The following is a 14,221-nucleotide window of genomic DNA, read 5'->3' as shown; positions in this document are numbered from 1 at the left end:
GTCCATCAACGGATGAATGGATAAAGAAAATGTGGTACAGTGGAATATTCAGCCTTAAAAAGGAAGGAAATTCTGACTTATGCTACAACATGGATGAATCTTGAGGACATTATGCTAAGTGAAATAAGCCAGTCACAAAAGACAAATACTGTATGATCCCACTTATATGAGGGACCTAGAGTAGTCAAACTCATACAGACAGAAAGTGAAATGGTGGTTACTGAGGGCAGGGGGCAAAGGCAGTTATTGTTGAAGGGTATAGAGTTTCAGATGTGCAAGGTGAAAAAGTTCTGGAGGTCTGTTTCACAACAATGTGAATATATTTAACACTACTGAACTGTACACTTAAAAATGGTTAAAGTGGTAAATTTTCTGTTACCTTTTTTTTACCACAACAAAAAATATTAGATCATTTTTATCACCACTAGGTTGTATAGGCGGGCCACAGCAAATGGGCTGTTCTCAAGGCTGAGAAGGCACTGCACGTTGTGTACAGCACCGCTCGTGTGTACACACCATGTTTGTCTAATTAATCTTTGTTTCCTCCCAGTAATGCCATTGGTCCCCTGGTAGCTTTGTGGCTGATTTACAAACAAGGCGCAGTCCTGCAGGAAGCGGTTACCCCCGTCTGGCTGCTGTTTTATGGAGGAGTTGGAATTTGTACAGGTCTCTGGATTTGGGGGAGAAGAGTGATCCAGACCATGGGGAAAGACCTCACTCCCATCACACCGTCAAGGTGAGCCAGAGGGTCAGGCTGGATCGGCAGGCTTGTCCTAGGAGGCCTGCAGCAGAGACTGGCTTGATGTGTCTGAAAGCCCCCGCATGCTGCTCTCCTGCCTCGACCCCCTCAGCACAGCCACTGCACAGCAGGGGTCACAGTGAGGAGGGCGCAGAGGATAGAATGCCCCCCACCTGTGCTGCACCCATCACCGCCCTCCTTGGTGCACTGCTCGGCCCCCAGCCACAGTGGCACTGAGACAGGGAGAGAAGGCGAGAGGGATGGGAAGGTGGAGGCAGGAGGAGCAGACCAGGAGGGAAGAGAAGAGGAAGAGCCCACTCTGCAGCCCCCAATCTACTCGGCTGGTGGTCTTAGCCCCATGTGAGGTCCAGAGAGCACGTGGGGATGGGAGGGATGCACACCGCGCCCCGGGCCCCGGGCCCAGGGTCTGCCTTTCTCGAAAATTCTCTGCGACACCGGCCCACGCACTGGAGGGAAGCAGCTCTCACCTGCCACCCCACTGAGGTTACCTTGTGCATCCTTCCTGGAGCTCAGCCAGGCGGGAGGGGGCCCTGCAGGTGTGAGTGGCATCTGGAGACTTCTCCCGCGTGGTTTTCCATGTAGTCCTTCTGTTGTGGATCCTTTAGACAAATTAGGGGTTAATAAACTTAGAAGGGAACTTTCAGAATATATCTAAAACTTGGAACACCTATTGTAAGAAATCTTTTCCACCTTGAAAGTTTTCCCCCCTGAAATTCATCTTAATGAAAGTTTCTTTTATAAGATTGACTTGAAGAAAAATTAGTAATCTGAGAAAAAAGTCACTCTTGGTAATAAGTACACCTTTTAAATACGAGAGTATCGTTTTTCCTACGCCACTTCAGCAATGACTAAGTTACTATTTTTTGCACAGCAAGAATTTCTGACCCAGTTACTGCAGTGCGTGGTTTTTGAAAACATCTCAGAAAAACAAGGCTGTTTGGGGCTGTAGACAGCATAGCGCCAAGTCCCAGTGTGAACTGGGGCCCGTGTGCGGCAGTGCGTGTTCTGTTCACGTCCGGCCCCGTCAGCAGTGCAGTCGCCCGGGAGAGTGTCCAGGGGGGACGGCACCGGGGTGTCCGTGGGCGGCGCGGAGCGCCCGTGACGTGTCTGTTCTCCCCGCAGCGGCTTCACCATTGAGCTGGCCTCGGCATTCACCGTGGTGATCGCCTCCAACGTCGGGCTCCCCGTCAGCACCACGCACTGCAAGGTAGGCGCCGCCTGCCGGGCTCGGGCCGCCGCGCTCCGTGCGGTCGCCGCTGAGCCGGCCCAGGCTGGGCTGGCTCCGCCAGAGCGGGCTTGCACGTGGCGTGGGCCTCGCTCCCCGGCCCGCTGACCCTTCCTGCTCGGCAGTGACACCCTCTGTCGTGCAGACTCGGCTCTCTCGGCGCGGGCGTGGGGGAGCGTTCCCGCCTTCCCGTGGCTCCGCGCGCGCCGTCTGTCCTGCGTCTCCCTCGTGGTCTCCACAGTGGGCTCTGCGTGGAAGTCGTGTGTGCGCTCACCACGTTGGTAGGCTCAAGCGGGGGCCTGCCACTCCGTTCCAGCCCACTGCGGGGGCTGGGAGTTGACAGTGGAACTAGAGATGAGCAGAAGTCATCTCAGTGGGATTGTAAGACAGTTGTTTCCGTTCTTTTTCCTGATATGATGGTCACAGTGGCTAGATTGCCTTGGAGTGAGTTCTGAATAAGGGGTATTGCTCGATATGGACCACTGCCAACAACTCAGGGCTGTGCAGGAGGCACTCCTTGTCGTGGTGTGGGGCTGGTGGAGCTGTAAGGAACCTCAGAGATTCATGAAGAGGAAACAGGATCTGGAAAGGAAACAGGGAGTTATCCGAGGTCACCCAGGGTGGAGCCAGGACTAGAACCCAGGTCTGCCCAGTATCTGGAGAGAATTCTAAAGCATCTTCAATGGGCCTCCTAGCTACAAAAATATTCACTAACTTCAACAAAGCAAAAGGCACTTCCAGATTTTTCCTAGGTTCATTTGTTCGTATCATTCAAGAAAAACTCATTTGTTCCTCCTGTGTGTGAGGTACTGTTCTCGGCTCCTGGGGAACCGCAGCGACGGCGACAGAGATGGCATCTACATTGACACACAATTAAACACCCCAACCGGTGTGTTATAAACAAACACCACTAATGTGACTGTCCTAGTGCCTGGCGTGCGAAGGCCAGGGAGCGTTCGTGAGTATGCTGAGTGGGCCAGCTGATGAGCTGGAGCTCTACAGCATGCGGCGTCAGCCTCAGGGGAAAGAGGTGTTTTTGTTTTTGCCTTTTTTGCTGCAGTAGAAAGACAGTACAGTATAGAAAAACCTCAGTTTCCACAAATTTTCGTTATAAAAATCACTTCCACTTCCACTGAGTATATACAGAGTGCCAGGCACTGTTTTCAGTCCTTTATACATGCACAGTACGTCATTTAATCCCCACAGCTACCCTGTGAAATTGGTGCTGCAATTCCCAATTTACAGATGAGAAAAATGAGGCTTCCAGAGTTAGGTCACTTCCCCAAGATCACACGTGAAGCATGTGATAGAAGCAGGGTACAGACCTTCACTGCGTGCCCTATTCCTCATAGTCGTAGTCCTCATAATGCTCCTCATGGTCCCAACCACGGCGAGGTGTGTGGGGCAGGCGCTCTTTGCTGGGCGCTGTTCTCAGTGCCCTGTGAATATTAACTCACTTCATCCTCCAGGAACCTTTGGAGATGAGTGCTAACGTTACCCGGTTTTTCCCATGAGGAAACTGAAGCCTAGAAAGGTTGAGTCCCTTGCTCAAGATCACGCAGCTAGGGAGTGGCCAGACTGAGGGGCCAGCATGGCAGTGCTTCCTGGAGGCGGCTCCCCAGCATTCTGCCCCCCAGCCCCTGAGTACAAAGGGGGAGGGCAGGGAAGGTGCCAGGGCACCTGCTGGTCGTTCACGGTTATGCTTCTAACTTCGTTTGTTTAAAAATTAAGGGAGAAGCACATGTTCATTGAAATATTTCAAACAATACAAAACTCCGTGGAATAGGAAATCATTTTCCCCATACTCCCCCTCAGCTCCAGTCTGCTGCGATGTGAGGAGCTTAGAAGAAATGCACGTCACTAAGTATATTGCTTCCCCAGGAGATAGGCTTTGAAAGTTTCTGTAGGCATAAGTGGTCTTTTGGGCTGTTTTTAAATAAATGTTACACCATCCTTTATAATGATTAACCTTGCACATAAGCAAGCCTAGTGAAGGCACACTCTTTCACACCAGTTGAAAGGTCTCTGGAGAAAACAAGACAGGTTTGCTTTTTCTAGGTTGTTATTGTACTTACCCAGCTATATTAGCAATCTAACCTATACTAACTTAGAACTGACGATACTAATGTTGCTAATAACGCCAACCTCTATGATAAAACTTAGAGAAATAGGTGAAAAGTATAAATGCCTGTAAAAAACTACACTGTTATATTTTTATCTTTAAATGTCATTTCCCCAACATTTATATTTAGACTATAATAAGGAGGTGCTACTATGGGATTTATATCCAGTTCATACAGGACCTTAGTAAATAAATGTGTATGTTATCTTCATCCTAAAATCTCTATACAGGTTATATGATGGGTTCTGTTTCCTTAGAGCTGATGATAAGTGTGTTAGGGTAGTGCATTGGCACTTAAAACAAGTCTCCTTAACGTGGGACCACAGTGGCTGTCATCTATCAGATAGACCTGAGACAGAGCTCAACTTGGATTCTAGGCAGTTTGTCCAGTATCACTGACCATGGACTTCTGGGCAGAGCCCAGAGTTGGTCACTGCAGTAGCGGAAGGACAGAGGCCTGGCTCTCCAGAACTGGCAGCAGACAGGAGAGCAAAGGTCGGATCCCAGGAATGCTGAGCAGGGTTCAGAGTGGCCATCGCCCCATAACCCTTACTGTCTTGTACCATGTATTTCTTCTCCTGTGACAGTCCCCAAATGGCAAATGTGGGATGAAATATGAGACACATGGGATGGCGTTAAGAATGAGGCCCTGTGTGACCAAAGCCATGAATCTGGAAGCATTCAAAGGGTGTTGATGTCCACATGAAATCATAACTGAAGCCCATCGTATTTTAGGGAATAATCATACCCTGCGTTTGACTTTTCCAGCTTTCTGCTTGCTCTCCCATCCATGTGTTAGGTTTCTTGCTTAGATTAGAGCCACCTCCATCAGAAGGTGGGCAAAAGTTAGGAACTTGGCAGGAAAAAAGATGGAAACTATTGTTGAAAATGAGCTTTTGAATTTATCTGGGTAGCTTTCATTTATTCATGCTTCCTTCTAAGTATACATAGCTAAGTGCATAGTTTTAAATTTTATTGTATCCTATTTAAAACATTTATAAAACTCCATTATGTTGAGTGCTATAAATGTTAGCTGAAGGTATAATTTGGAAAAGAATAATTGGAAAAATCATCTTGTCACATTTTATACCAGAAGGCATGCATAACACAGTCTCCTTTGATTATAAGTTTCACTTTCTCTAAGCATTTCAGTGTTATACATTTTTGTATTTCATATCAGAGGGCTCAGTCTGTTAAATATTTTCCTGGGATAATATCTCTGGTTAAAGTCAAAAGCCTTGAATTAAAGAAATAGAAACGAGTCTTGAAAATAAAATAAAATAAAAACGTATTTTTTATTTTCCAGACTCAGATGTATGTTTCAGTAATTTGTGAATTGCTCTTTCCCCCGTGAACCTTGATCCAGGCTGGCCTTCAGCCCTAGCATACCCCAGACAGGGGCCGCTACTGAACACACACACTTGTCCGTGAGCTCTTCGGTAGGACTTCAGAGTGGGGTTCTCCAGAATGTTTTAATTCCATGTTAAGGCGGTTTGGGATCATTCTTTTTTGTGAGTTGCCCACATTGTTCATCTCCATTGATGACATAGATGATTACTCAACTAGCCTTTGGATCTGGAACTTCTTCTAGGAAATACTACTGATGTAAAAATTCAGGATTATAATTCTAATTTAATTTTCTGGTTCCTGCTCTTTGGATTCCCTGCTGCTCAACAACTCTACTGCTCTCAGTGCCCGATGGCAGCCTTCAGCTGGAGACATGCTCAGCCTATGAAGAGGGAGGTTAGAGCACAGCAAAGAATACCATTTATATCAACAAAACACAGAATCATTAGTGAAGACATAGCACTCCGGGTCCTTTGTGATCCAAATAACATAGCAACGAAAAAAGAGGCAAAAGCTCTTAGAACTCAGAAATTAATATGTCTAAGTCTATGACAAATGAAGAAGACAAAAAGTACTTAGGAATATCAAGTATTTGAACAATATATTTAGAGCAGTATAATTAATAAAGGTATATCAAAGTTTTACCCTACTGATCATATGCCTTCTTGTCAAGTGTCATGAAACACTTAGAAAAATTAATCATAAATTCAGAAGGCCACAATAAAAATCACTATAAAATTTATAAAATAAGAACAGAGGTTGTGCTAAACACTCTCTAGTCACAAGGAAATTAAACTAGAAATTTATTATATGTTGAAAAAAGGAAGTATGTCCCCTTGGACATTTTTAAATGCTCTTTTTATGTAACAGTTGAATCAAGGAGTTTAAAAATTACAATGATAGCTTTTTTGAGGGGAAAAAAAACCCCATATTTGTGTGTGTGTGTGTGTGTGTGTGGGGGTACATACCAAAAGCTATGGCAGCCAGAGGTATTCTCAGATGAAACTTCATATCTTTGATTTTTTTTGTGTGTGTGTGAGGAAGATCAGCCCTGAGCTAACATCCATGCTAATCCTCCTCTTTTTGCTGAGGAAGATCGGCCCTGAGCTAACATCTATTGCCAGTCCTCCTCCTTTTTTTTTCCCCCCCAAAGCCCCAGTAGATAGTTGTATGTCATAGTTGCACATCCTTCTAGTTACTGTATGTGGGACGTGGCCTCAGCATGGCCGGAGAAGCGGTGCATCGGTGCACGCCCAGGATCTGAACCCGGGCTGCCAGTATCGGAGCACGCCCACTTAACTGCCAAGCCACGGGGCCGGCCCTCTTTAAATGGTTTAATTGAGCAAAGGGAAAATAAAAGAGCCAGACGTTAAAATTAGGATTTTATAAAAAGTGCAGAACAATAAAAATTCTGAGGAAACGGTAAGAGGGATGTAATAAGTATAAAAGCAAAATGAATTTAAAAAAACAAAAATAGTGAAGGGGAACAAGAGAAGAAAGTAGTTACTAATAAAATAATATCAAATCACATTACGAAAAAGAAGGGAGGAGAATTAAGTAGAAGGAGAAAGATATCATAACAACAGATATAAAGGAGAATTTTTAAATTATAAAAGAGACCATACGGCTATATGCTAAGGATTTGAAAACCTCTGTGAAATGAGTTATTTTCTGCAAAAATATACATGACAAATAAATACTGACAGAAAAAGTGGAAACCCTGACCAGAGGAATGGGAAGAAATTAAGGAAGTTCTCCGAAAACAATTCTTCTCACCTGAAAAAGCAAAAAGGAAGGGGATAGTGCTGACTCTAGTTCTAGATGGATTCATTAGTTCATCTTTTCCATCTTAAAAGAACAGATGATTGTCATGTTGCATAAACTTGCCACAATGTAGGAGAAAAAATAAAACAGGAAACTCTCCAATTTGTTTTATAAAGCATATACTAAGTAACCCTAATACCAAAACTTGATTTAAACCATCACAATGAAAGCTATATTTACATATGAATATTGATATAAAACTTTAAGTAAGATGCTAGTAAATGACATCAACAATATTATAAAAGAACATTTCAGCAGGACCAAATTGATCCTCTGGATTACCAGGAAGCAGGCTCTGAACCGGGCAGGGCTTGTCGTCCGCCACCAGCGCCTGCAGAGGGCTGGCTCCTTACAGGCCCTCAGCAGGCTCTGAGAGAATCCCAAGAAGGTATACAGACGTCTTCAATATAATATGGCTTAGCAATCCATTAAAAACAACAACAAATGAACATCTATTGAGATATATGCCGAAAAGACATTGGACAAAATTCAGCAGGTATTTCTAAAACACTACTAGATTTCAGTAAAAATGACTAAGTCCACGATAAAAATACAAAAATCGAGAGCTTGTCTGTCAGCAATAGCCAGTAAGAAAATGTAATAAAAACAAGAACACCTCCAGAATTGCAGCAAAAATAGAAGGTATTTAAGAATAATCCTAATAAGTGTGAGTGATATATTTGAAAAAAGCACAAAACTTTGCTCAGAGGTAAAAAAGAAAACCTGAATATAAGACATACGGTGTTATTGGATGGGAAAACTCGATTTTCTAAATCGAGTCAGTTTTCTTCAAATACAACCCCAACCAAATTTTTCTCATAACTTTACAAGATGAGACTCAAGTTAATCTGGTAGGTTAAATTAGCAAAACATGAAATGATCTAAAAAGAAAAGTGATGAGGAGGGACTGGCCTTCCCAGATAGAAAGTACGTTATAAGGAAACAAGAGTTGAAAATAGATTGAGGTGGGGGTGGGGGTGGGGGTGGGGGTGGGGTGGGGGGGCGACCCCATGGCGTAGCAGTTAAGTGCGTGCGCTCCGCTGCTGGCTGCCCGGGTTCGGATCCTGGGCGCACACCGACGCACCGCTTCTCTGGCCATGCTGAGGTGGTGTCTCTCATAAAGTGAAGGAAGATGGGCACGGATGTTAGCTCAGAGCCAGTCTTCCTCAGCAAAAAGAGGAGGATTAGCATGGATGTTAGCTCAGGGCTGATCTTCCTCACCAAAAAAAAAAGAAAGAAAGAAAATAGATGAGGGGGGTGAGGGATGGGGAATTAGTGTTAACAGGTACTGAGTTTCAGTTTGGGATGATGAAAAAGTTCTGGAGATGGATGGTGATGATGGTTGCAAAACAATGTGCACGTACTTTAATGTCACTAAATTAGTACTCTTAAAAATGGCTAAAATGATAAATTTTATGTATATTTTGCCACAATAATTTAAAAAATTAGATACAGGCATGCTCTGCATAATAACATTTTGGTCAATGACAGATGGTCGTCCCATAAGATTAGTACCGTATAGCCTAGGTGCGTAGTAGGCTGTACCATCTAAGTTTGTGCAAGTACTAGGGGAGGACCCTACCCTTCTGGGATCCAAGTAGGAGGGACTCTACCTTTCTAGGTTCTTATGGCTGATCTAAGAATTAAGTTGACATGAGACAGATTAACAGGAGAAAATCAAACAAAAGTTTGATAACATGTATACATGGGAGAAACTCAGGAGGACAACTGAGTGACTCACCAAAATGGCTGAAGCCCTCACCTTAAATACCATCCTCAAAGAAGATGTTGGGGGTGTGGAGAGTCAGGGACTTCAAAGGGAAGGAAGGCAATTCACAGGTAGGTGAAAAGGAGCAAACGTTTGGAAAACAAGTGTTTGGCTACGCAGAAACAGAACACAGGGGAGCCCAACAAACAGGCTTTTCTAGATCCCTTCCTGTCCACCACCTAGTTCATGTGATGCTAAGGTGAGAGCTCGCTTCCCGAGACAGGTTTTTTTATCTGAATTCTTTTATGCAGTTAAGGGGGGCGGGGGGGGGGGTAACAAGAAAAACTTTCTGAGTCTTCTGTTTCTTAAAAATAATCAGCCTAAAATAACCCTCATGTTCAAGAAACACATTTTCGGGTGGCAAATTTGTTTCCCTTCAGTGCACTCTGTGACGTGCGCGCAAGAATGGAATCCCCTCACAACGCATTTCTCAGAACATAGCCCTGTCGTTAAGTGACGCATGACTGTACTTGCATAAAAACAGTAGATAGGCCAGAGATAGAACCTATTATGTCTGAGCATCTAGTTGGAGGAAGGGAAAATTTAACCAGTAAATGATGTTGGATAGTTGACTATCAATCTAGAAAAACAAAATCAGACCTACAACTCTCAAAATATATGAACATATATCTGACGGCTTAAGTAGTATTTTTTAAATATTTTAAAATTTAGAATAAAATAGGATTTTATTTTAGAAAATTTAGAATAAAATAGAATTGAATATTTATCAAATATTCAAGCTAAAGATAAATCAGAAGAAAAGTGCAGCTTATTTTATTGCATGAAATTAGAAACTTGAAAGTGAAACAGCAAAATACTGGATTGAGAAAATATTTGCATTAAATATCAGAGTTGAATATCATTATTCAATAAAGGCCACACATAAATAAGAGACACATTTAGCCTCCAATATGAGCAAATGGACAAAATGGGCAAAATGCCCTTCCAATGGGCAAAACACACAAAGAGGCAATTGTGTGTAAAGACTAGAGGGAGTAAAATTGGTTAAATTAATAAAAGCAAGTTCAGCCTTAGTAGTAATTAAAGACCTGCAAATTAAAGCCACCATGACTTGTTTTTGTTGGTTGGTTAGCAAAAAAGAACAATTTACAGGATTGTTACAGTGTGCCTCAGCTTTCATTTTTAGGATACTTAAAGTTGTGTTTTTTTCCTTTTTAAACTTTCAACAAACCATAAAATGAACTGTGAGTGTTTAGGAAAATATTTACATCAGTGTTAATATTCTGATTTTTAAGTATCTCTGTCATTTCGTGAGGCATGATTGACAGTTTAGATCCCATAATATTTATGTTCCATTTTATTTTATTTTTTCAATTAGCTAAAGTACAAGGACTGCAAGGCAGTTTGAGATGGTGGGGAAAACCAGTTTAAAATGAAGAGGCCTGAGTTCTAGTTCTCAGTCCGCCGTGACTTACAGTATCTTCTCGGGCCCCTGAGCCCTCTGGGGTCTGGTTTATCCTCTGTGAAATAAGTGATGATGTGGATTAGATATTTTCAGAGATCTTCTCCACTCCAACATTTCATAATGCTGTTGTTCTAGGAGAAGGATCCATTATTGCCATTTCCAGATGTGATCGCAGCGGGTTCACTGTTGTAGTAAGCGGTATCCTACATGGGGAATATTTAAAACAAGGGCATTCGTAGTTAGTTTATAAGGTGTAGAGAGAATAGAAAATGTTCAGTTAGTTCAAGTTCCACACAAATAAGCAAAGTACAGGTGGAAAAGTGCATCAGAACTGTACACTGAATAGAATAATCCTAAAATAATTATACCTAGAATATAACCTATTTTTAAAACTTTTAGCAAATTTAGGAGAAAGAACTGGTAATTTTATAATGTAGTTTGTTTCTGAGATTGGCCAGTTAACACTGGTTGAATGTACACCTTGTACCTCACCTTTAAATCTGTGGGCCTCCATTTTTACATTATGCTTGTGCTCCTCCAGGTGGGCTCGGTGGTGGCCGTGGGCTGGATCCGCTCCCGGAAGGCCGTGGACTGGCGCCTCTTCCGGAACATCTTTGTGGCCTGGTTTGTGACTGTCCCCGTGGCTGGGTTGTTCAGTGCTGCTATCATGGCGCTCCTCATGTACGGGATCCTTCCATATGTGTGATTTGTCTTCTTCCCGCCGGTAAACAGGGGTAGTCTGCTGTGGGTATGTGTGAGAGGTGTGTACCCACACTTCACCCCCGTACACGCGTCCTGCCCACACACAGGCTGTCTCCCAGCCAGCTTCTCCGTGTCCCTTTCAGGTGGTTCCAAACCACACTGTTCACCTAGGCTGTAGAGGGTCATCCTTCAGAGCTAACTTAACTACTGTACATACTAATGTGTGTTAAACTGGTGTCGTGGTGATATAACGTGGTGCAGTTACTTATATATTAAATATATATTGTATACATAGAATAGGTAGCATTATTTGAGACATATTCAAAATGGGAGTGGAGATAATTGCCTAGAATTCAATATTCAAAAATCTTTGAACATAATGATTTCAGTGGCAAATTTTAAGAACCTTTTAAAAGGAAAGTGTAGATTGGAAAATGATATTTTTCCCATTTAATATACTGTAAGATAAGTGAGATACAGGATGGATGAAACAAATTTGGGAAGGTGTGTACGTACGTCAGCGTGCTATCGAATAATACTGGAGCAGGAGTTCACAAGTGCTTTCACTGAAGAATTCGTTCCTATACTGTGTGTTGATTATGTAATATATCATAATTGCTTCTGTAAATACTTAAAACTGTAATTTTTTAATGGTGTGCTTCCCTTATACTTTTTTGATCAGAGGATTTTGGAAAGTACCAAAGAAGCGGGGGAATAGTTTGCCAGTATTATATCTTCATATTGTCTGTCTCCCCTTCTCATTAATCCTACCCTTAACCTGGGATGTGGCAACACCCTGCTCTGACCTGCCCCGGAGCAGTGTGGATGGTGAGGCACCAGCCCCCACTGTGTGCACGTCCCACTGTGGATTCCCCACCCCACCCCCCACAGCTGCCACATCCCAGAGGCTGGCTGGCCTTGCATCGGCCTGTCGTCGTCGTCCGTGTGTAGAATGTACAGATGTAAGGGCGTGTGGTCAAGCACTACATTTCAAGTCCAGTGCACATTGTCACCCCCATTCTCCCCTGCAGCCTGAGGAACACGATTCTCGTCTCAAACACTGAGGCGAGAGCTTTGAGATTCTAGAAACTCGTGGGGCGGGGAGTTGAAATATTAGACAATACACTGGATTTGAGGATTTCCTTGAGGCCTTTACTAAGCTGAACATTGATGCTCTGCTGTAGTCCCAGCAGAGTCGTCTTTTTTGATAGCGGGAGGGAAGAAGTACGACTAATGTTAGAGCCTGAAACTATGGAAATGCTGCTAAAATTTTTATATTGACAAACATTTTCTTGGTACTTCATTGTGATTTTTCATTAATCAACCATATTAAATTTATAATAAAAAATGCCCCTCAAAAGTTTGTTTCTGAAGTCTTTTTCTAAATATCTATATAATGTTTTTTGTTCAGAGTTTGGACAAAAACTATATAATTTGGTTACTTCTACTTTTCAAATACCTTTTTTTTTCTTATTTTATTACTGTTACATGTTTGTGCAGAAAATACACGAGTAAGGAAAGGGAAGAATGACTGACACAGTGCAGCATCCAGAAATTCCGTGTTAACACACACGCACGGATCCTTCATTAACGGACTGTCTGGTGAGGGCTTGTCCTGGAAGGGGTTTCTGTAAAGGGAGGACCACTTCTGTGCTCAGCCTCTCCCACTTCACTCTTGACTTAGCCAGACTCCGGAGTGGGGCGGTTCCCATGTTCGGGGGTAAGGACCTAGCAGGAGAATGCACAGCCTTTCTTCTTGGCTCACGCAGCCAAAAAACAAAAAAACAAAACACACCTACTTGGAGCTTCAGGAGCTTCAGAAGGAAACTCCTCCAGTCTCTGCAGCTCTGTCTCCTTCCGGAGCCAGGAAGGTAACGAGATGAGGAAGACGGGCCAGGTGTAAAAAGTTCTTCATCTCCACAAAGAAATTTGCCCTCTCCAATTTTTAAGATGGCATATTAGGCCTTTCGTTTCCCTACTTTTGATAAAACCATAGATTCAAGAAGAGTTCGATTTCCTCAAGTTATTTATAAGAACAATAATGGCACGACATAGTGCCAGTTTGCAAGCCGTGTCCTGTGAGAAGGGTGGCCATCTCGGCCCGCACAGCCCCAGCAGCCAGGAAGCGAGGCGGGACAAAGGTCACACCCACACTGAGCCTTTGATTGACTGAGCACCCAGCCGTGTCACCAGCCCTGTGCAGAGAGAGGCCTTGGCCACCGCCCCTGCCCAGCCTCTCTGTTTCCTGGCAGACATGGCCTCCCCTTCCCCTCCCCGTGACGGCACGCAGGTGAGCTCAGGCAGAGGATGGGTCACCTCGGAGGGGGCACGCTGGTGGGGGGCCCAGGCCCCTGCCTGGGCCACCTGAGAGTCTTTCCTCTGAGTTAATCAGCTTCTTCCTCTCAAAGGCAAGTGCTCCTCGGACAAGGACATCTGCGTCCCCGGCATATACTGTGATTTTTGTCACGCTCACTCCTCTGTAGAAGAGAGCTGCGTGGAGCTGAGGCGCCCCTGGGGCCTGTGGCCTTCCCGCGCTCCGGGCTCCTCCAGCACGGAGCACAGGCTGTCAGAGGAGCCGAGCTCAGGAGACAAGGTTCTCTTACCTCGTTTTCTGCCTTTCCGAAAGGACCGACCTTTTGAGCAAGTATGTAAACACATTTATTCATTTTCAACAAGGTAATTTTTTAAATAAATCCTGTCGCCTCAGAATAACTCGCAAAATACAAATTAAAAACCATTCCATTGGGGGCCGGCCCGTGGCTGGGCAGTTGAGTGCATGCTCTGCTGCTGGTGGCCTGGGTTCAGACCCCGGGCGCGCACCGAAGCACCACTTCTCTGGCCATGCTGGGGCCGCGTCCTAGACGCAGCGGCTGGAAGGATGTGCAACTATGACACAACTATCTACTGGGGCTTTGGGGGAAAAAAAAAGGAGGAGGACTGGCAATAGATGTTTGCTCAGAGCCAGTCTTCCTCAGCAAAAAGGAGGATTAGCACAAATGTTGGCTCAGGGCTGATCTTCCTCACACACACACAAAAAACATTCCATT

General features: G+C 44.1%; 1 protein-coding gene across 2 annotated transcripts in view; it reads left to right on the top strand.

Moving 5' to 3' along the window:
- Positions 1-12,525, top strand: part of SLC20A2 (solute carrier family 20 member 2) — a 105,679-nt gene extending 93,154 nt beyond the window's left edge. For both annotated transcript variants that reach the window (XM_058525308.1, XM_058525309.1), the window contains exons 9-11: positions 551-736; positions 1,883-1,967; positions 11,014-12,525. In XM_058525308.1, the coding sequence (XP_058381291.1) occupies positions 551-736; positions 1,883-1,967; positions 11,014-11,178 (436 nt within the window). In that variant the 3' untranslated portion in view covers positions 11,179-12,525. The remainder of the gene's footprint in view (positions 1-550; positions 737-1,882; positions 1,968-11,013) is intronic.
- The last annotated feature ends 1,696 nt before the right edge of the window (positions 12,526-14,221 follow it).

Source organism: Diceros bicornis, chromosome 29 (assembly GCF_020826845.1).
Source record: "Diceros bicornis minor isolate mBicDic1 chromosome 29, mDicBic1.mat.cur, whole genome shotgun sequence".
Lineage (NCBI taxonomy): Eukaryota > Metazoa > Chordata > Mammalia > Perissodactyla > Rhinocerotidae > Diceros > Diceros bicornis.
This window is presented reverse-complemented; position numbering and strand designations above follow the sequence as displayed.